The sequence below is a fragment of the Xenopus tropicalis genome, chromosome 10, assembly GCF_000004195.4.
Source record: "Xenopus tropicalis strain Nigerian chromosome 10, UCB_Xtro_10.0, whole genome shotgun sequence".
NCBI lineage: Eukaryota > Metazoa > Chordata > Amphibia > Anura > Pipidae > Xenopus > Xenopus tropicalis.
In genome coordinates this window covers 43426632-43449804 of record NC_030686.2, presented here as the reverse complement: position 1 = coordinate 43449804, position 23173 = coordinate 43426632, and the positions used below count along the sequence as shown (strand labels likewise).

General features: G+C 43.4%; 1 protein-coding gene across 2 annotated transcripts in view; it reads right to left on the bottom strand.

The window, feature by feature from the left end:
* Window positions 1–284: 284 nt before the first annotated feature.
* mmp24 (matrix metallopeptidase 24) overlaps window positions 285–23173 on the bottom strand; it is a 62478-nt gene continuing 39589 nt past the window's right edge. For both annotated transcript variants that reach the window (XM_002942279.3, XM_031894569.1), the window contains exons 3-9: window positions 20907–21023; window positions 16085–16389; window positions 13610–13771; window positions 4785–4999; window positions 3985–4123; window positions 2324–2590; window positions 285–1365 (exon numbers count right to left, since the gene is read on the bottom strand). In XM_002942279.3, the coding sequence (XP_002942325.2) occupies window positions 1028–1365; window positions 2324–2590; window positions 3985–4123; window positions 4785–4999; window positions 13610–13771; window positions 16085–16389; window positions 20907–21023 (1543 nt within the window). In that variant the 3' untranslated portion in view covers window positions 285–1027. The remainder of the gene's footprint in view (window positions 1366–2323; window positions 2591–3984; window positions 4124–4784; window positions 5000–13609; window positions 13772–16084; window positions 16390–20906; window positions 21024–23173) is intronic.

The window sequence follows — 23173 nt, the reverse complement described above, 5'->3', positions numbered from 1 at the left end:
ACCACTGAAACCAAAATAATATCAGAGGTTCAGAATTTGTCTTGTGAAAATAAACCATAACGTCTCTGCTGAAATGAACCTTTTGATTCTGGAAAAGAAGTTAGCTTACCCTTTAAAACTGGCAATGCTTAATACTAAAACTGCAATCGTTAGCGTTTGTTCTTACTCTGCACAATTCGACAATTCGACATTTTTTTTGTTTTTGTTTTCCAGTTTTTATTTCGCTTTTCTTGCTTCTACATGAATACAACATGAACCAGATATCGTCAAAGGGTTGAATATGATTTTTTTTTTTTAAATTTCTCTATTCTCTGATCTCAAGAGACGGAAACCCCCCCCGAAAGACAGACATCGTTTGGTGACTCTCATGACAATTTCTTTAGGCAAGCAGTTCATTCCCAATTCAATAATCTAGATTTAACAACCGTTGTATGTAATAATTCTGACCAGCAGGGATTGAACAAAACAAAAACAAAAAAAAATCGGAGTTTCTTTTTTATTTTTGTGCATTTAAAAACATCTGGTTCCCTGATGCGCCAGTCTTTGTGCCTTATCTCAGGGTAAAAAGGACCCGCGCCTCATTGTTCCTTGCTCAGATCTATTGCAGTGATCGCTCTGAGCGCTGGCGGAGAAACGCGTCGAGTCTCGTTCCTCCGCCCGAGTCCGTAAAAACAAGTTCAGTAGGAAATATCTAACGTCGGTGGAGAAAGCTGGTTTGGAGATGTGTTCTCGGGCCTGATAATTCCTTCCAGTTCAGCGAAGAAATCCCAGCCCTGGAATCTCCCACTCACAACGTGATCCTTAAAAATGGCACACTAGAAAAAGGTATGAGGCAGTAAGAATGGAAGAAGTTCCACTGTTTAAGGCCACCTCCGTATTGTGCGGTGTCCCTCCTTACTGGTAACACTGGGATCGTTGCGTTGATGACTGATCTGCGGTAGAGTCTGACCGATGGACTTCTGATCCCAGCATCCTGTTAGCCCTCATTAAAACTAAAAAGAATTCAAAAAAACGTTCCGGGTCGTTGTCATACCCACTCCTGCACCGGGCGTTTATAATAGGTTACGTTCTGTTGGACCCCTTTGTTCTTAAATTGGAATATAGTATATACCAAGACGAGGATACACAGGGACAATATACATGGGATGACCACGGCTATAGCGTTTACAGTACTGGGAACGTCGTTGATGGTGACCATAATATCCACGTCGTCGTGAGGCAGTTGGCGGTCTTTGCTGTTGTCGACTTCTTTTTGGTTACAGCCCATCCAGTCTTTAACAATTGATCGGGGGTAGCCCGGCTCCACGGTTAGCCTTTGGTTATCGAATTTCCAATACTCTCTCCCTTTATAGAAATATGTGTATGCTGGGGGGAAGGGGGGAGAGAAAACATTCATGTCACTTGGTAGCAGAATCAGAGATTGAGCAAATGGAATGGAAGTCATTTTTGGGTCTTTCTTGCCAGCCCTTAGAAATGAGGTAAAATTAAACCTGTTCCAATGGTCAGAACGATCTATGGCTACTGATTAGAGAGCTTAATTGGTATACAACAGGGGTGGTCAAACTATGGCCCGCGGGCCACATCCGGCCCACTGGCCTTTTCAATCCGGCCCGCTGACTCCAACCCCCTTAAAAGAATTCCGGGCCCTGATTGGTTGCGCCCCGTGCGTGTGCGTGACGTCAGCACGCACGGGGCGCAACCATATAAAAGGATGCAGCGGGGAGACGGGGGACAGAAGAGCCGAAGGTCGCTGGGGGGGGGGGGGGGATGGAGGATGCTGGTGGGAGGATGCTGGGAAGGACGCAGGGGGGGAGCCGAGGAATGGAGCTGAAGGATGCTGCTGGGGGGGGGGGAGCTGGAGGATACTGCTGGGGGGGAGCTGGAGGATGCTGCTAGTGGGGAGCTGGAGGATGCTGCTGGGGGGGAGCTGGAGGATGCTGGTGGGGAGAGGCCCCATGATTTCTGATGGCAGCCCTGGGTGTAACGCTGGCCTGGCCCGTCTGTAAGTCAATGTGGCCCCTGAGCCAAAAAGTTTGCCCACCCCTGGTATACAATGTCAATAGCAGCGCTCTTGTGGTTGGGCGAACTAGGCCATACCTTGTTACGCAGCTGGTTTGCCAAGGACCTTGAACAAGAACCAATTCCATTAATGGCCAACAACAAATTAACCAACAACTATGAACAGAATCTGCTCAAGAGACATTGTTTTGGGAAAACTACTATCATTGTCACTCAGTATTATTCCATGTGTGTTAAGCTTAAAGCCAGATATTTGGCAGTGACAGCAGTGAATTCTATCAGTAGTTTAACTGTAACTACTTACATCCTTCTTTGCTCACAAAAGCCCCTTGAGGTGATTCAGGAATTCCTTTCCATATTGTAATTGGCTTGGGGTACCCCGGATCTGCTGCTCTTTTCTCTTCGTTGTATCTCCAGTATCGGTCTCCCTTGAAGAAATAGGTTTTGCTAAAGGTCTCCCAGCGCAAGGCCGTGTCGATACCTTCCCTCGGGAGGCAGCTTCCCAGCTCCACTAGGCTGTGGGGGTAACCTGGCTCGGCGGTGACCTCCTTAAACACCCAGTACTTGTCTCCTGCAAGAGAAACGCATCCAAGTTACCCTGTATAACTTACTGCAGTCAGCTGAGATACACAGTGCAAATAAATCAAATGCAAGATAACGAAAAAAATCACTAAAGCAGATTGGAAAAGTTTGGGTCATTGAGTCCATTGGGAAGACTAAGATTCCCAAATCCAACAAAAAAATGTATTGAAAAATTAAATACGCGCAATAAATTGGTTTGCCTCCAATAAGGATTAATTAAATCATAGATGGGATCAGGTACAGGTACTGTTTTATTATTACAGAGAAAAGGGAATCATTTAACCATTAAATAAACCCAATAGGGCTGTTCTGCCCCAATAAGGGGTAATTATATCTTAGTTGGGATCAAGTACAGGTACTGTTTTATTATTACAGAGAAAAGGGAATCATTTAACCATTAAATAAACCCAATAGGGCTGTTCTGCCCCCAATAAGGGGTAATTATATCTTAGTTGGGATCAAGTACAGGTACTGTTTTATTATTACAGAGAAAAGGGAATCATTTAACCATTAAATAAACCCAATAGGGCTGTTCTGCCCCCAATAAGGGGTAATTATATCTTAGTTGGGATCGAGTACAGGTACTGTTTTATTATTACAGAGAAAATGCAAATAATTTTTAAAAATGTGAATTAATTTATTAAAATGGAGTCTATGGAAGATGGCCTTCACGTAATTTGGAATTTTCTGGATAATGGGTTTCTGGATAACAGATTCCTTACCTGTACCATGTGGGGGCATTACTTATGTAATTGGCCCTGTATTTATCCTGTCAAGTATTCTCAGACAATATACATGAAACTGACATTAGCTTTATGCTGCAAGGTGATCTGGGAGGTATTTTTCATTAAACTGCTACGTGGATTTGGCTGTGGGATACTATGAAAGAATCTGTGAAGAAAATGTCTTTAATTAACCTACCCAAACACAAAATCCTACCTCCACCTATGACTAAGTCTGCTTTGTCACAGACAAATATGTATATTAAAAAAAAAAAAATATATATATATTCAATTATGCACCTACTCCCTAAAAACAGAAGCCTATAAGACACCCTGTCCAAATCAGACATTAACCTCAGACATGCCAACCTGTCTTTGATTAAAAAAGCAGAACACGCCAGACAGAAAATGTATACGAAAGAAAGAGAAACCGCAATGGCTAAGTGTAACCCGCGCTGTAGCATTGACCAGCTGCTATCTTCAAAGTACTCAGACTAACCAATACTCTGGAGTTGACCCTTTTTCTGACTTTTTTTAATATATAGTCACCAGAGGGCTGCCCACCTATATAAATACAGCCTGCTGCCTACACTTTACTAAATATTGAAGAAGAGGAAAATGTTTTTGGTTGGTCACACCCGCCAGCGATTCGTTCATTTACCTTTGAAAAAAACAAACTTGCCGTCCGACCGCTCGTAAGCTGCGTCAATCTTAGGTGGAAGTCCTTTCCAGAACTGTTCAATCTGCATCGGGTAACCTTCCTGTACCTTGTTGTTACGAAGGCGCCAAAACCAACGATCCTACAAAAAAAACAAAACAAGGTTTCTATTATTTATACGTTTTAGTGAGAGGATTGCTTAGAAAGATGGCTACACAGTAATGCAGTGATCCCCAACCAGTGGCTCAGGAGCACCATGTTGCTCCCCAACCCCTTGGATGTTGCTCCCAGTGGCCTCAATACGGGTGATTATTTCTGAATTCCTGGCTTGGGGGCAAGTTTTGGTTACATAAAAACCAAATGTACTGCCAAACAGAGCCTCCTGTAGGCTGCCAGTCCCTATAGGGACTACCAAATAGCCAATAACAGTCCTTATTTGGCACCCCCAGGGGCATGTATTATGCTTGAGTTGCTCCCCAATTCTTTTTACATTTGAATGTGGCTCACAGGTAAAAAAGGTTGGGGATCCCTTGAGTAATGGAAGTAACTGTAAGATGCTATATAATAGCAAACATGCTCAGGAGCAGGGCAGCACCACTGCCAATCGCTGCTAAACCTGGTACCCCCCACCTGGCCTGATTCAGCCCTGAAGTATCCAGCATCAGGCTAGGTATAAATATAGGCACCCCCCTTTAGCTGCCACCCTAGGCATGGGCCCACGGGTGTCTCTACAGTAGATGAGGCCCTGCCCAAAAAAAGCACCCTAAGTATTCTTATCAGTACTACAGTATTGTTCCTAGTACCTTAAAAACAAACATTTCTCCTCTAAAGAGAGCCACGGTATTAAAATTTCCATCGCATATATTTGGCCTGGAGCCTGTACTGGGTGGCTTGTCTCCGAGTGGCGGTCGTGGTGGCCTTGGCTGCCTTTCATGTTTCCTTTCAGAGGTGGAATGGATCCGTCGTGGTGGGAGAGTGGGGAGAGGTCTGGTCGGCTCCATGGTTTCTGCAGGGGGGCCTGGAAGGCATAAAATAAAATTAGGTTACAAACCGACCACTAGTTAAGCACTTGGCATTCAACCAGTGCTAGGACCAATCACAGCACATGATATAAGTTATATTTGGAGGTATTTTTTTCTAAATATAGAATTATGGAAACATTATTTTTAGTAGATCTGTGCACTAAGCACTGGCAATAAACAGGATTTAAAAGAAAAGCACATTATCTGTACATAAAGTATATACGGTTCTAATTTTCTAATTAAATTATATTGCAGCAAAAATGGCCGTTCCTGTTACACCATTTAGAGAACTGAAACAAAGACACCAATTACTGTAAATATTCCATTATGGCCTTTATATGGAGGCATGCAAGTACTCTGGCAATGGATATATCACAACGTATGTTACATTTACACTGTAATATGCTGGAACGACACCAGATGGCGCAGTGTTTCCTCCGTTTCACCAGACAAGACACTAATGTCACACAGGCTCATATAATAATTTGCTATCAGTGATTTAGTCAAAATGATTATGATCAAGTTGCAGTCAGTGAACCAATGTTCTCATATGCTTGTCACTAACCTGCAAAAACATGTCAATCATTTCATAGTGATAGTGGTCATTTAACCAGTAAAAAATAGCAGCTCAGATTTCTATTTTTATAAGGGAGAGTCTGCTTACAGTTAGTATCAGATAGAATCTGTGCCTCTGTAACAGAATGCTTTATTATACAGATAGCTAGAATCTCTGTTATACTGATAGCTAGAATCTCAGCCATAAAGCAGGGCAGGACTGCTGCTTACAATGGGGGGATCAGATAGGATCTGTGCCACTGTGACAGAATGCTCTGTTATACAGATAGCTAGAATCTCAGCCATAAAGCAGGGCAGGACTGCTGCTTACAATGGGGGGATCAGATAGGATCTGTGCCACTGTGACAGAATGCTCTGTTATACAGATAGCTAGAATCTCAGCCATAAAGCAGGGCAGGACTGCTGCTTACAATGGGGGGATCAGATAGGATCTGTGCCACTGTGACAGAATGCTCTGTTATACAGATAGCTAGAATCTCAGCCATAAAGCAGGGCAGGACTGCTGCTTACAATGGGGGGGATCAGATAGGATCTGTGCCACTGTGACAGAATGCTCTGTTATACAGATAGCTAGAATCTCAGCCATAAAGCAGGGCAGGACTGCTGCTTACAATGGGGGGGATCAGATAGGATCTGTGCCACTGTGACAGAATGCTCTGTTATACAGATAGCTAGAATCTCAGCCATAAAGCAGGGCAGGACTGCTGCTTACAATGGGGGGGGATCAGATAGGATCTGTGCCACTGTGACAGAATGCTCTGTTATACAGATAGCTAGAATCTCAGCCATAAAGCAGGGCAGGACTGCTGCTTACAATGGGGGGATCAGATAGGATCTGTGCCACTGTGACAGAATGCTCTGTTATACAGATAGCTAGAATCTCAGCCATAAAGCAGGGCAGGACTGCTGCTTACAATGGGGGGATCAGATAGGATCTGTGCCACTGTGACAGAATGCTCTGTTATACAGATAGCTAGAATCTCAGCCATAAAGCAGGGCAGGACTGCTGCTTACAATGGGGGGATCAGATAGGATCTGTGCCACTGTGACAGAATGCTCTGTTATACAGATAGCTAGAATCTCAGCCATAAAGCAGGGCAGGACTGCTGCTTACAATGGGGGGATCAGATAGGATCTGTGCCACTGTGACAGAATGCTCTAGCACAGACCTGCTTCCCCCTATGCCTCATCACGTGGCGCTGCCTCTTTTACACAGTCTGTGCTCCCAGTCTGTACTATTAATGAACTGGAAAACGTACAGCACTGCATGTTTAAGTAGCACTATAAATAAAAATATACTTACGAGATAGCAAGAGTCCCAGATACAGAGCAGGACAGAACAGTACATTACATATTGCTTTCATTTTTATGAATTTCAGTAATAGCAGCAACCTTGCAAGCACCGTTATTTAGAAAGCTTTCTATACCCACAAACCCTGCTGTACCCAGCATGCAGCAGAACAATTTTCCCTTTATAAGAGGGGATTTCGTGATTCCATTTCCCTATAATGAGAGTCATTGCAGCTACAGCCATTCCTGGGAACACAAAACCCTCCGCGGTTGTCACGTTTCTGGGTAAAATCACACAAAAGGTGGAATTTTGCCATTTGCAGACTTTCCTTTTTTGGAGATTTGAACGTGCGCGGGCGGTTTACTTTACATAAAAATACTATTCTGGGGAATTAGCGTTCCTCTCTAGGAAAGCTTCACATTTCTAGTTCAGCGACCTAAAATGCCACTGACTAAGGAAAGAAAATAGAATTCTAAGCAACTTCCCAATATACTATCATTTAAAAAGTTCAGTGGCTACAGACATTGAACTGAGTATCTCAGAATATTTCCTGAGCACAGACTGTGTGGCTGTGGGGAGGCCCAGGGGGGCTTGGATCATGGGGTCCACTTCTTCTATAGTCAAGAAAATGCCCCCCTCTGCTGCCACCAAGGTAGAAAGGTGGCCATGGAGGGGAGATTTTTTAATTATAGAGAAAGCTGGCCATGCTGGGCCCCTTCACAGATTTTTTGCCCCGGCTTTTATAGTTACACCACTGTTTTTTCAGTCCTGTCTGTTGACTCCTAAAGCAACGTGCCAGACTTCTGCTAGACTGTTTCATGAGTCAGAACCTGCACAAAAAATGAGGATGGGGGGATGTTCAGACACTGCTTTCAAATGCAATTGCGAGTACATTTACAATGACTAAAAAACGTGTTACTTTTTTTTATATTGTTTTAAAAAAGTGAATTTTGGGGTGGTGGTCTCTAAGACCAGTGGTCTCCAACTTTTTTTGTACCACGGACCAGTTTCAAGCAAGACAATTTTTCTGAGGACCATGGGTGGTGGGTATAATACAGCTCATCATAATACAAAATCAGTGGGAGACCTGACCTTGTTTCCCCAACTTAATGTGCCCGGCCCCCTTGTTTTCTTACTCCCACCTAAGTGGTGACATCCCCTGACGCTTAGTATGTAACTTGATAAAGGGCTGGGTTGAAGCCCGAAATGTTGCCTTGTGCACTTGAGTAAAAGTCACTTTTTTCTTCAACATTACCAGAGTGCTGCTGTTTTTTCATTTTATCTTGGATATTGTTTTACCCTGGCTGAGGGTTCAGCGTGCACCTGGGGCTACAACTAGCCGGTTTGTTCATTGTGTAGCACACCTTAATCAATTAGTATGTAGCTTTAAGTACTTTGGTCCTTGTTGCAATCAGTAGAAAGCTCCCTGGGCTTCGCATAGATGTTGTCATGGAGTTGGGATCACAGATAACTGCGACCAGAGGTGGCCTAGTTCAGCACAGCCCACGGCCCGGCACCGGTCCCCGGCCCGGTGGTTGGGGACCCCTGCCTTAGACCAATTCGGCAGCCTATCGGCCCGTGTAGGGGCATAAACGACAGGCCTGCCTGCCAGATATCAATCGGGCAGGTTAAAAAATGTAGTTGGAATTGGGGACCACATGAGCTCGCTGATGCAGTCCCCGAATGGATTGCACCTATTACCAGTGTTCTAATTCGATTGTTTGGCACCAGAGCCAAACAACCGAATTAGCCTAAATCCACCTGATATTGCCCACCCGTAGGTGGGGATATCGGGAGAAAATCCGCTCACCTGGTGAGGTCGCCAAGCGTGCGGATCTTATCCTGTATGGCCACCTTTACATGGAAGGAGCACCAGCTAGATAATGGATACACAAAGCCATAATAATGTTAGAGAAACAAGCCTATATTATGTGGCCAAGATCCGGCAAGCCCCCCCATCTATTGCTAAGCACAAAATATACATTCCCCTTTCTCTCCTCCTCTGCAGACTGCCAGAGGCCATTGTAGGACTGAGCAAAATCTTGGAATTAATAGGCAGCCTGGCAGCTTCGGTAATGATAAGCCCTGTGCAAAATGTCAGCACAGGCTCCCAAATATAGATAACAGCCGCGCTTTCATGGCACTCGCGCTCTAAAGGGAAATGATGATTAACTGGTTCTTTAATGGCCCTTTTTATCTTTAAATACAGCCTTCTGGATCAGACGGTAGTTTTCCAAGACAGTTAAGCTGATATCATCTTCAATTCCCATCATTCGTCCAGCAGCTAGAATTCTGGGAGCTGTAGTTCTAGGAGCTGGACCAGCCAATTTGACACTAAGCACTAGGGGTACACGTTTAAACATTTTTCTGATCTTTCCATTGATTGTTTATTCTCTGATTCTATGATTCCTTACACTAGTGGGGCTGGTCACACTAGGGGAGACCAGGCCCATCCAGATAGCTAAATAAAGTTTACACTTCAGGGTAAATGCATCCATGATCTTGAATGCCCATCAACTAACTGTATCTAGGTCCAGACTAGGAGCCAAAATTGGCCCTGGTGTTCCAAGTACACAGAGGCCTAAACAGCTCCCCCCACCCCAGCCCAATAAATAGTGACTGTCTATGGCATCTTACAGCAGCCCCTCTGGCATTTGCCTGAACCCACAGATTGCCAGTCTGGGCCTGGGTCCTGGCATTCCAAGTACCCAGAGGCCCAAACAGCCCCCCCCACCCCAGCCCAATAAATAGTGACTGTCTATGGCATCTTACAGCAGCCCCTCTGGCATTTGCCTGAACCCACAGATTGCCAGTCTGGGCCTGGGTCCTGGCATTCCAAGTACCCAGAGGCCCAAACAGCCCCCCCCCCCCAGCCCAATAAATAGTGACTATGGCACCTTACAGCAGCCCCTCTGGCATTTGCCTGAACCCACAGATTGCCAGTCTGGGTCTGACTGTAACCCTAAGGAGAGTCTCAACCAAATGTCTGACCAAGAAGGTGAGGCCTGAATCTGAAGGTTGAAGGCCTCCATCTTAGAGTCTGTCCACTGTTACAATCACAACACCATCCGTGACCTGTTTGATGACAAATACAAAAGGAACACCCCTTTTGGGCAATACCTTTCTGACTTTACATGCAACTAAAACCGAGGGAACACCTAAAACCTGTCCCTTTGTGGAGGGGAAGAAGTGGGCGCACTTATGCTCTAACATCAAGTGTCACCATGGTTAAATACCAGCAATGGTTAATCTTCTCACTAAGATGTATGTAAAGTAAGGGTGGAGGCTTTAAATATAGGTAGAGGACCTTTATGATTATGTGTCCCAAATGCCAGCACTGCTCCCCCCCATCTTTTAAGATCTCCAGTCAGGGGAAAGCTGGTGTGGCAGCCATGTTGAATCTCTGGCTGGCAAGAGGAAGAGCCACCTATATGAAGAGAGGATTCTGACTGACTTTCCCTTGTGTCCTACTTGTCTCCCAGGGTATGTTCAGGCTTTGGGTTGCTCTCTTATCACATTACCGCGTGTGACTGCAGCCTGAAGCGGGCAGATCATTATGACAATTGTACCAGCCTGTTCTGAGGCGCAGGGGGGAAAAGGAACATGAGGTAAACACCACTAGGGAAAACAAACTGAAGAGCTACGCCGCAAAATGGCTGCCATTATTTCTTATTGAGACATCTCCAGCGCCGAGATGATATCAGGCAAACAAACACGGCGATCTCCCACAGTTCACCTGAGGTAAAAGCAGCGACACAAAGAACACAACAGCCTTGTCAGAGAATAGTCAAATGATCCCTAACGGCCTCATTAGAAACAAAAGCAAAACTGCCTCGCCTGCACTGCATGCCTTGTGGAAATGAGATCCGTGCTGGGAAGGCGGGTAGGTAGTCAGACAGCCTGACCCAAAAGGTTGCGCCTGTTTGATGGGTTTAGAACAAGAGCTGGGAGAGGCTTTTTTATGTTGTTTCTGCAGACACTGACATCTGAATATTCCATATAAATCACCAACACTTCCCTGCTCGACAGTAACAGAAAACGCGATATATTAATAGATTAGTCAGTATTTAGTCAGTCCCCCAAGCTGCCTTACACAAGGATATGAAGCTCAGAACCTTTCAACTGACTACAGTTCCCAGCATCCTTGGCAGCCTCTCGCTACACGTCCCTAAATTCTGATTATAGATGTGTAGCCACCCACTATTATCAATAGAAACAATAAAAACTCATACACATGCAGTTTTACACCATTCACGCCTGAAGATGACCACATGTGCATTGTGCAAGTCTTGCTTTATGGCAGAGATCAATCAACAACTCCCACTCAGACCAGCTGCTTCAAGAAGAACTAAATCCTACAAAAAAGTATGGATAGAAATGCCATATTTTATAAACTGAACTAACTTTACCAGGCTAAAGCCAGTCATACAGGCACCGGTATTATCGTACAAAACCTCATTTCGTACAATATTCGGTGCGTGTATGGCCGCTTGACAAGACGACCGATATCGCAAAGGCTGCTGATATCGGTCATCTCGTTAAAAGATTTTGATTGGGCGCCCAAGCAAAATCTACATTTAGGGCTGAATCGGCAGGTGGAGGTAGAATTTCTTTTGTTTCTACCTCAATATCTGATGATTCAGCCCTGAACTTCAATGGAGGATAGGAACGATCTTATTGGTCGCACAAAAGATCGGAATTGCTACGAATATGCCCACCTTAAAGGTTTAGCAGCCCTATAATAGTAACGATCCAGGCCTTCAAAGTAGTCACAGGAGCTCCCCATCTTGGATTTTGTTAGGAGTGTCAGTGGCACTGCACATGCTCAGTGCACTCTGGGCTGCTGTTGAGAAGCTAAGCTTAGGGGTCGTCAAGCGTAAAATAAGGTTCATCTGTCACAGAAGCTGACGCTACAGGCCGGATTATCAAATATTGATGCTAATTGCACTGGTTTCTGAGCTTCTATGTAATAAGAATCTGAATTAATTACTAATCAGCCTTGGATTGTGCCATTTATAGTCTATATATACAGTATATTGTGAGCTGGTCCCTAAGCTCAGGTAAGTGACAACAGCTGAGGGCTACTGGGGGGCATTTTGGTGGCACATATTTTGGGCTGGAACAGAACTGGAACAGAACCCTAAAACATACTACACAGCATTTCTACCCTACGTCTTTATTACCAGCTGGAAGCTCATTTACAGCACTGCTGCCTGTACTGCTCAGTGGCAGATTTATTCATGACCGTGGAAGAGATAAGCAAATGTAATCATTAAAAATGCAACTAGGTTACCGTTTGCTCATATCCCTTTAAATTGCTAATATCCCTTTCCTCAGAACGTAAACTGACAGTTATATTGCTGCGGGAAACCCAATTACCCTCGGCCCCTATTAAAGATCCAGCTAAGGTTGCATTGAATATCCCTATAATGGGATGTAATGGGCGATTATTTGAACTGTGAATGAGAACAGGTGAAACGTATTTGACAGCACATTGCTGCCTGAACACAGCCGAGCTCCAACCAGCAATCTGTCCACATAAATAACCGCCAACCACAGGCGCAATCTGTAAGACGACGCCTGCTTTCAGCACAAATGATCATAGCAAGCAATCTATCAAGATTCCGGCAGCGTCAAGCGCCCTGTTCCTGGAGTGTATAAAATCAATATTATTCCAATATTCTCAGGGCAGGCTGCCTCCTCTGACATCACTAGGGTCTAAAATAGAATGTTTGTCTGAATGCTGCACAGCTATTGGCTGACAGGCACCAGGGCCAGCCAATAGAATTGCAAAGCAACGGGGACATCATTTTCTCTGTTTATTCTTTGCAACCACCAGTCACCCATTGTCCTTAGGGAGAAAAGTATTGATGGGAGGGAAACGGCAAGAGATAAGGAAAATAAATGTGAGAAATTCTTATGGAGGCTTAAATGGAATTAGCACTGCCAATTCATGGCATAAAATGGGAAAAAAGCTTGGATAACACCAAGCAAATCATCAGAGAGAACAGTAATAATTATTAAATAGCCAGTGTAATATTAAGGTTTAGATTGAGTGCCCAGAACATTCCTTCTCTGTATATTTGTATTTATACATATGGGTAGGAGGTGCCATAGTGTTTCCCTTAGACAGTACAGTATGGGGGTACAGCTTATTGTGTGCCCAGAACATTCCTTCTCTGTATATTTGTATTTATTCATATGGGTAGGAGGTGCCATAGTGTTTCCCTTAGACAGTACAGTATGGGGGTACAGCTTATTGTGTGCCCAGAACATTCCTTCTCTGTATATTTGTATTAATACATATGGGTAGGAGGTGCCATAGTGTTTCCCTTAGACAGTACAGTATGGGGGTACAGCTTATTGTGTGCCCAGAACATTCCTTCTCTGTATATATATATATTTGTATTTATAGTGGAGTAGTCTCTAGCATAGACTATCCTATGGATTGCAGCAGTGCAGAAAGTGAAAGCTGAGGCTGCAGATCTTACATGCTGCTGCTGACAGCCATGTTTGGACTACTTTGTAGTTATCACAGTCTCTGCATACCTCTGAAAAACTTGGCCAATTTAGGCCAGCCAAAGCTTACTATGCCGAGGTTGGCCAGGGTTCTCAATTTGCAAATGACCTCTAGATCTGCCTCTAGAAGGCAGCATTCATGGATTCCTGAGAAGCTAAGTACCAAGATATGAATAACAAAGCAACACAGTGTTACAGTGTCCAGGGGAGAAATACTTACCATAGATTTTCTGGATTCCTTGTAAGTCATCCTGGGGAAGCTTGAAATTATGAGTTTCCATGTACTGGTAGAAAGGAGCCATGATTGCACTGGGGTCATTTGAATGTTCCAACCCTAAGGCATGGCCAAGCTCATGGACTGCAACTAGAAACAGATCATTTCCTAGGGAGAGTAGAGAACACGGGATGTAAACATGGTGTATTTAGTAACTGTTTTCTATTATTTGTTTCCATGTATTGCAATCAGTGGCTCAGTGCCCAGTCAATGGTGGGTCACAAAGGGCTAGGGCTTGTGGGAATGTTGGCAGGGGAGGGCTCAGGTTAAAAATGTGGGCAACCACTGCGTGTATGGATTGGGTGTGGGTCAGACCAGGCAAGTATACTCCCGTCCCCCATGCTCCTGAAGATTCCCATCATGAACCCAGATGCCCACAAAGAAATAGCGCAGAGTGGAAAGATGTAGGAACAGGTTATGTGCAGGTCCTACAATGGCCCCATTTTGCAGATGTGCAGGGTTGGGTGTAGGTTAAGGTTCTGCAGGTTAGGGTTGGGTGTAGGTTAAGGTTTGCAGGTTTGGGTTGGGTGTAGGTTAAGGTTTGCAGGTTAGGGTTGGGTGTAGGTTAAGGTTTGCAGGTTTGGGTTGGGTGTAGGTTAAGGTTTGCAGGTTTGGGTTGGGTGTAGGTTAAGGTTTGCAGGTTAGGGTTGGGTGTAGGTTAAGGTTTGCAGGTTAGGGTTGGGTGTAGGTTAAGGTTTGCAGGTTAGGGTTGGGTGTAGGTTAAGGTTTTCAGGTTAGGGTTGAGTGTGGGTTAAGGTTCTGCAGGTTAGGGCTGGCTGTAGGTTAAGGTTCTGCAGGTTAGGGTTGGGTGTAGGTTAAGGTTTGCAGGTTAGGGTTGAGTGTGGGTTAAGGTTTGCAGGTTAGGGTTGGGTGTAGGTTAAGGTTTGCAGGTTAGGGTTGGGTGTAGGTTAAGGTTTGCAGGTTAGGGTTGAGTGTGGGTTAAGGTTCTGCAGGTTAGGGCTGGCTGTAGGTTAAGGTTTGCAGGTTAGGGTTTGGTGTGGGTTAAGGTTCTGCAGGTTAGGGTTGGGTGTAGGTTAAGGTTTGCAGGTTAGGGTTAGGTGTGGGTTAAGGTTCTGCAGGTTAGGGTTGGGTGTAGGTTAAGGTTTGCAGGTTAGGGTTGGGTGTAGGTTAGGGTTTGCAGGTTAGGGTTGGGTGTAGGTTAGGGTTTGCAGGTTAGGGTTGGGTGTGGGTTAAGGTTCTGCAGGTTAGGGTTGGGTGTAGGTTAAGGTTCTGCAGGTTAGGGTTGGGTGTAGGTTAAGGTTTGCAGGTTAGGGTTGGGTGTAGGTTAAGGTTTTCAGGTTAGGGTTGGGTGTAGGTTAAGGTTTGCAGGTTTGGGTTGGGTGTGGGTTAAGGTTTTCAGGTTAGCGTTGGGTGTAGGTTAAGGTTTTCAGGTTAGGGTTGGGTGTAGGTTAAGGTTTGCAGGTTAGGGTTGGGTGTAGGTTAAGGTTTGCAGGTTAGGGTTGGGTGTGGGTTAAGGTTTGCAGGTTAGGGTCGCGTGTAGGTTAAGGTTTTCAGGTTAGGGTTGGGTGTAGGTTAAGGTTTGCAGGTTAGGGTTTGGTGTGGGTTAAGGTTCTGCAGGTTAGGGTTGGGTGTAGGTTAAGGTTTGCAGGTTAGGGTTTGGTGTGGGTTAAGGTTCTGCAGGTTAGGGTTGGGTGTAGGTTAAGGTTTGCAGGTTAGGGTTAGGTGTGGGTTAAGGTTCTGCAGGTTTGGGTTGGGTGTAGGTTAAGGTTTGCAGGTTAGGGTTGGGTGTAGGTTAAGGTTTGCAGGTTAGGGTTGGGTGTAGGTTAAGGTTTGCAGGTTAGGGTTAGGTGTAGGTTGAGTTTTTCCTGACCAGTGCATCACTAGTTTATGTGGATCATAGGCAGATATTTATAAAAACTAGTGAGCAGTCATGTATGTAAGGGTTTCCTTTTTCTTCATTGGGCCCATCACCCAGAGAGCTCAGGCTACCAGTGGCCTAATAACTGGAGCCCCCTGGCTGGAGGGCTCTGCTATTTTAGTATCATAGGTCCCATTATTACTGATGGTGGCCCTTTATGTACAGATGATATATGCATTGCAGCCTGGTTACATGGAAAAGGAGTCCTGTTTATAAACTGCAAAACAGTAAATTGTTGAACCTAACTAACCTAACCTAAATTGCCCATGATTTTAAGTATTCAGCTTTGGTTTAGTTAGGATCATGGATTCGGCCAAATCTGAATCCGAATGGGGTTTCTTTTCTCTGGTAAAAAGTTATTTAACAACCTGCCAACCCATCCAATTTTACTGAGGCAAACCAGACTGCTTTGTTTGAAACCCCTTGGCACTAAGTCCCTCCTCCTTGAGGGTCTGAAATAGGACAGGACTGCCCAATCTGTCCATACATGATGTGCAGGCAATTCATCCGATTCCCCATCGCAATAAAACCAGTAAACATACCATCGTGATTGGAGTTCCCAAGAGTCCAAGGTTCATCAGAGTCGAAATGCGTATCTCCCCCTATACCCGGGCCGGGAAAGTAAGCGTGCGCCAGGAATCCGCCTTCTCCATCAAACGGGGAACTGTCTCCGTGGAAACCAGAAGCAAAAAATATCATGATGTCCGCCTCTTTCCTTTCATTTTTGATCTCTGAGTAGGGGATTTCTTCAAATGTTAGAGGAGTCACCTTCTGCCACACGTCGAACGCCTGGCGGATGGCTTTCCTGGTGTCCAGCTCTCCTACTTTAGGGGTGTAGTTGTGTATGCTAGAGAGAGAAGGAGAATCATAAGCCATATTCCCCCAAAGTTAGCGATGGTACAGCCCTTCCCATTCCCCCAAACTGGCTTTCAAGTCAACCTTGCTGGGATTCAATGGGAGACTACCCTTCCCCCCCCAAGAAAAATGGTTTGGCTTAGTATCAAGATTTCCTACTGGATCACGGGGGGAGACGATGGTGAGGGTATTCTTCTACCTTTGTGTCCCCAGCTTCTATTATGGGTTACTGGCTCCGCTTGAAGTCTGGGGCTTCCTTAAGCTGGCATTGTGTCTTATTACAGATGTCTGGCATCCAAAAGGTGCAAATTCTATTTAAAGAAATATCAATATGTTCTGATAGGCTCAGCATCTGGGCCGGGGGAGTTTAATGGGAGAGAGGGAAAAATTATAGCACTTAAATAGCTACAGTGTGATTTTATCCTGTGATGTTTATGCATAAAGCTTTTTTTCTACATAAGGGGAATGATGTACCCCCCTACTGTAAATATAAGGATATAAGAGGTTGTGTGACCATATAAAGGCATAAGGCTGCAGGCTGAGTTATACAGGGAACTCTGAGTATCACTCATGTATAATAAGGGATAATGTACCCCCTACTGTAAATGATAAGGATATTAGCAGTCACTGAGGGGTTCTGTGCCCATATAAAGGCACAAGGCTGCAGGCTGAGTTATACAGGGAACTCCGAGTATCACTCATGTATAATAAGGGATAATGTACCCCCTACTGTAAATGATAAGGATATTAGCAGTCACTGAGGGGTTCTGTGCCCATATAAAGGCACAAGGCTGCAGGCTGAGTTATACAGGGAACTCTGAGTATCACTCATGTATTATAAGGGATAATGTACCCCCTACGGTAAATGATAAGGATATTAGCAGTCACTGAGGGGTTCTGTGCCCATATAAAGGCACAAGGCTGCAGGCTGAGTTATACAGGGAACTCTGAGTATCACTCATGTATTATAAGGGATAATGTACCCCCTACTGTAACTGATAAGGATATTAGCAGTCACTGAGGGGTTCTGTGCCCATATAAAGGCACAAGGCTGCAGGCTGAGTTATACAGGGAACTCTGAGTATCACTCATGTATTATAAGGGATAATGTACCCCCTACTGTAACTGATAAGGATATTAGCAGTCACTGAGGGGTTCTGTGCCCATATAAAGGCACAAGGCTGCAGGCTGAGTTATACAGGGAACTCTGAGTATCACTCATGTATTATAAGGGATAATGTACCCCCTACGGTAAATGATAAGGATATTAGCAGTCACTGAGGGGTTCTGTGCCCATATAAAGGCACAAGGCTGCAGGCTGAGTTATACAGGGAACTCTGAGTATCACTCATGTATTATAAGGGATAATGTACCCCCTACTGTAAATGATAAGGATATTAGCAGTCACTGAGGGGTTCTGTGCCCATATAAAGGCACAAGGCTGCAGGCTGAGTTATACAGGGAACTCTGAGTATCACTCATGTATTATAAGGGATAATGTACCCCCTACTGTAAATGATAAGGATATTAGCAGTCACTGAGGGGTTCTGTGCCCATATAAAGGCACAAGGCTGCAGGCTGAGTTATACAGGGAACTCTGAGCATCACTCATGTATTATAGTTTACCCCCTGCTGTTAACTATAAGGAAATTAAAAGTCACATAAGAGTTGTTAGTCTCAAACAAGAAAAATATGTCTCTTTAAGCACTGACCCTGCAACCAAAACAAAGATTGTCTGTAATACATCAGTTTGAATTTTTTATTAGATATCTGGTCTCCACTTTTCTTTTACTTCTGTTTGTTGCTAGTTTAATTAACCCCTAGCAACCAAAGAGCAGCCTAAATTCAAAGCCCAACAGCTGCAGAACAAAAATGGAAATAATTCAAAAAATAAATAAAAATAGACAAATTGCAAGGTGCCTTAGAATACAACTGTATTGAACCGCCCTTTAAATACTTTCTTTCAGCTTTACTCTACTCCATGAGTGAATCACATATCATCACATCCATCTGTGGATATAAATAGGCCGGCACAAATAACCTAAAAAGATATTTATAGCTGCCATCTTCAGTTATTCCAACATCTCGCTGCCGCAGCTTCCAAAAGTGCAGATGGGAAGAGTGAAAAAACCCTGAGTAAGTGAAAGTGTGTGTGTCACTAACGTAATATAAGCATGGTGGCAAACATTCTTTAAAGGGGAAGTAAACCCAGCTTGCCACTGTTCTTCCTAATATTAATGATGCCAATATGTAGGGTGCAAGACCTGGTACAAGTATGGGGCCTGTTATCCAGAATGCTTGGGACCTGGGGTTTTCCGGATCTCCATACCATAAGTCTGCTAAAAATCATTTAAATATTGAATAAACCCAATAGGGCTGTTCTGCCCCCAATAAGGGGTAATTATATCTTAGTTGGGATCAAGTACAGGTACTGTTTTATTATTACAGAGAAAAGGGAATCATTTAACCATTAAATAAACCCAATAGGACTGTTCTGCCCCCAATAAGGGGTAATTATATCTTAGTTGGGATCAAGTACAGGTACTGTTTTATTATTACAGAGAAAAGGGAATCATTTAACCATTAAATAAACCCAATAGGGCTGTTCTGCCCCAATAAGGGGTAATTATATCTTAGTTGGGATCAATTACAGTGTACTGTTTTATTATTACAGAGAAAAGGGAATCATTTAACCATTAAATAAACCCAAGAGGGCTGTTCTGCCCCCAATAAGGGGTAATTATATCTTAGTTGGGATCAAGTACAGGTACTGTTTTATTATTACAGAGAAAAGGGAATCATTTAACCATTAAATAAACCCAATAGGGCTGTTCTGCCCCCAATAAGGGGTAATTATATCTTAGTTGGGATCAAGTACAGGTACTGTTTTATTATTACAGAGAAAAGGGAATCATTTAACCATTAAATAAACCCAATAGGGCTGTTCTGCCCCCAATAAGGGGTAATTATATCTTAGTTGGGATCAAGTACAGATACTGTTTTATTATTACAGAGAAAAGGGAATCATTTAACCATTAAATAAACCCAATAGGGCTGTTCTGCCCCCAATAAGGGGTAATTATATCTTAGTTGGGATCAAGTACAGATACTGTTTTATTATTACAGAGAAAAGGGAATCATTTAACCATTAAATAAACCCAATAGGGCTGTTCTGCCCCAATAAGGGGTAATTATATCTTAGTTGGGATCAAGCACAGGTACTGTTTTATTATTACAGAGAAAAGGGAATCATTTAACCATTAAATAAACCCAATAGGGCTGTTCTGCCCCCAATAAGGGGTAATTATATCTTAGTTGGGATCAAGTACAGGTACTGTTTTATTATTACAGAGAAAAGGGAATCATTTAACCATTAAATAAACCCAATAGGGCTGTTCTGTCCCCAATAAGGGGTAATTATATCTTAGTTGGGATCAAGTACAGATACTGTTTTATTATTACAGAGAAAAAGGAAATCATTTATAAAAATCAGAATAATTTGCTTATAATGGAGTCTATGGGAGATGGCCTTTCAGAACTTTCTGGATAACGGATATAGGGATCCTATACCTGTACTTTTTTTTAAGTGAACCTTTAGCATGCTGTAGCCTATCCTTTTCATTGCAACTGGTCTTTGTTATTTATTTCTTATAGTTTTTTACTTATTTCCAGATTTCAAATGGGGGTCACTGACCCCAACAGCCAAAAAACTATTGCACTGTAAAGCCTTGTTGTTGCTTTTTATTACTTATCTTTCTATTAGGTCTCTCTTCTACTCATATTCCAGTCTCTCGTTTAAACCACTGCGCGGTAGCTAAGCTAAATAAGACCCTAGCAACCAGATCCATAGCATCACATATGAAGGATAAAGATATAATTGTGCAGAAGCTATAGATTGGATAGTAGTGGTGGGGTCCATTGTTCTTCAAAAGCCAATTGGAATAAAGGGGGTGAGGGAAGGAGGCAATACAGAGGTTTGATAGCAGCCATTATGAGTGATGTGTTATAATGTAATCACTGCTCAGTATATATACAAAGAGCTGGATTGAGGCTGGCACACCCAGAAACTCTATTAAAAATGCATTTTAAACCATGAATAATTTATTTAATGAACTTAAAAGACCTTTTAACAATGAATAATTGAATAATGTGCAATAACATTTTTTTCTTGTGATGCTAAAAACGTCACGTGATTTTACACGTATGTCCCTTAGTGTGTCGGCTCCCCTTACTTACGGCAAAAGCGCATGTACTTATAGCTTACAAAATGGCAGCTTCCCTGCCTCGAGAGAGGAGGTTATTCACTAATGTAAAATGGAGCAGTACAGTTACCAGAACCAACCAGTCAGGCCATTCAGGCCAGTCAGGAAGAAGGGGTTATGCCCAGCAGTAGTTCTGTTGTGTGGCCTCTATGGGCCTTTCCACTGCACCATCAGAGTAATCAGTATGGCAGCTTCATGCCTGTGTGAATAGAAAGTAACTTTGACATTTGTAAGATTTATATCCTACCTGTATGTAATGTGCTTTTGCCTCCACTTCTGTCCTGTTAGTGCATATCTCTTATTCCTTCTTCTATGGCTTAAATGAGGATGGTCAGGTACTCCACAGCGAGGCTTCTTCATCCACCTGTATGGGAATGAGTAGGGATTTAGTGTCATGGCTGTCCTGAGCAATACAGAGGGCGTCCCATACACCTCAATGGAAACTAGCGACGGGGGCAAGTGACACGAGAATAACATTTCTTTTTCAATTAAATGCTGGCACTTTATACATAAACAATAAATTCCCCCCCCTCAAGACCCAGACTAGCACTCTGCACTAGCACTCACATTGGTATATGAACCTTTAAATCTCTAAAGTAGTTTCCTGTGGTTTCACATCTGTGTGATCTTGTTCAGCCTGCTCCAGAGTGTCTGTGGCACTGCACATGCTCAGTTTGCTGCTCTCAGTGATAATCAGTTGGTATCCCCACTAATTTCTCCATCAGGAGGTGGACAAAGATCCCATAAATATATTGAACTGAATTTAATGGACCACTTTCTGGCTCTAACCATAAGGCGCCTCACTTCTACCCTTTTCTGGGAAAAGCTGCACTTTAAAGGAGAACTAAAGATGTAGGGCAAAAATGTTGTATGTATTTTTTGGGCTCCTGTACCAGCCCAAGGCAACCACAGTCCTTTAGCAGGGAAGATCTGTGCCCCCAATTCCCCCCCAGTAGCCCCCCATATTCTACTGTTTCACTGCTGATGCTCTGTGCTGCTTTCAGTTACTGAGATTAGGGACCGGCACACAATATACTGTATATATAGAAAATGTCACAATATAAGGCTGACTAGTAATTAATACATGGCAGTACATGGCAATTAGCATCAGAATTTAATAATCAGCCCAGCAGCACCAGCTTATATGACAAGCCGGACTCATTTTCTCAGGGCGCACTGAGCATGTGCAGTGTCACTGACACTTTCCATTTTGGGGAGCTCTTATAATGAGTTTGGATCATTGCTGCTATTGAGATGCTGAAACTTTAGCTTGGTGCAGTAAGTACAGTTTATAAATATGGCATTTTTAAGCCATATATATAGTTTTAGGGTTTTCTTCTCCTACCTAAGTTTCTGAAAAATGACATTCATGTATGCAGCAAAGTGCCCCAAGCATATAAGCTGCAATTAATTAATAGAGGCACCGTTCTCAACAAGCAAAAAGGGATTTATTATAGATCCGTTGTTTCAGTCATATTGAATGTCTTTCCTACGATAAAAAGAGACTATAAAGGAACTGTAATCTGAGTTAAGCCTGGGCAGACATAAACTGCTAGGAAACCATAACATCATTTTAACTGGACACAACTGTATGATTATATAATTCTAGTATTCAGTTGAGCCCCTTTAGCTCTGCAGCAAAGGCAGTATGGCAACTCCCCATATATTGGCATATACAATTAAGCAGATAAGTAAGTTATGGCCATATGTCTAACTATTTATAGAAACCTGGAGTGAAAGAATTTGACTTATTTTCCATTTAAGCCGCTTAGATCGGGGGGTATTTCATTACAACCGAAGACTGTAAGCTCTTGGCACAGTACTGTAATCTCCTCGGGACAGATCAAACACTTCTAAAGGTTCTCAATATAGAATGGTAAGCATTAAAGAGGCTCTGTGGTGCTGTAATGCACAGAAAGGGTCAGAAGTAACTGGGAGCCTGCAGGGATGGGCCCAAAGCTGCTCTGCAACTTCAACGTTATCATTCCACAACTAGGGGGCAGCAGATTTCACTTGAATATTAATGTTGTACTTTTAGCTACTGCCCTCAGGGGTCTTCATTTTTTGTTATTTTTTGTTTATTCTTTAACTTTTTGGAATTTATCAGGGTTTTTTTTGGAGTTAACAGGGGTGACAGAAAACCACTCTGGTAACTTCAAAAGCCGAACATCTATTTTACTGCAACGCCCCCTTGCACCACTGCAATGCTTAGAACTGAAAGGGGAGGAGTGCGAGGGGACTTTCAGCAATTATCTGGATGCTATGGTTCAAATTACCTTAGTAACCAGGGAGTAGTTTGAATGAGAGACAGGTATATGAATAGGAGAGGTCTTGAATACGAAAATAAGTAATAAAAAGTAACAATAACAACATTTTAGCCCTCACAGAGCAATCGCTTTTTGGCTGCCGGCATCTGTGACCCCCATTTGAAAGTTGGGAAGTTAAAAGGCAAAGGAAGTAAGAAGACAAATTAATTTTTCTTTAAAAAACTATAAAGAATAAATTATGAAGGCC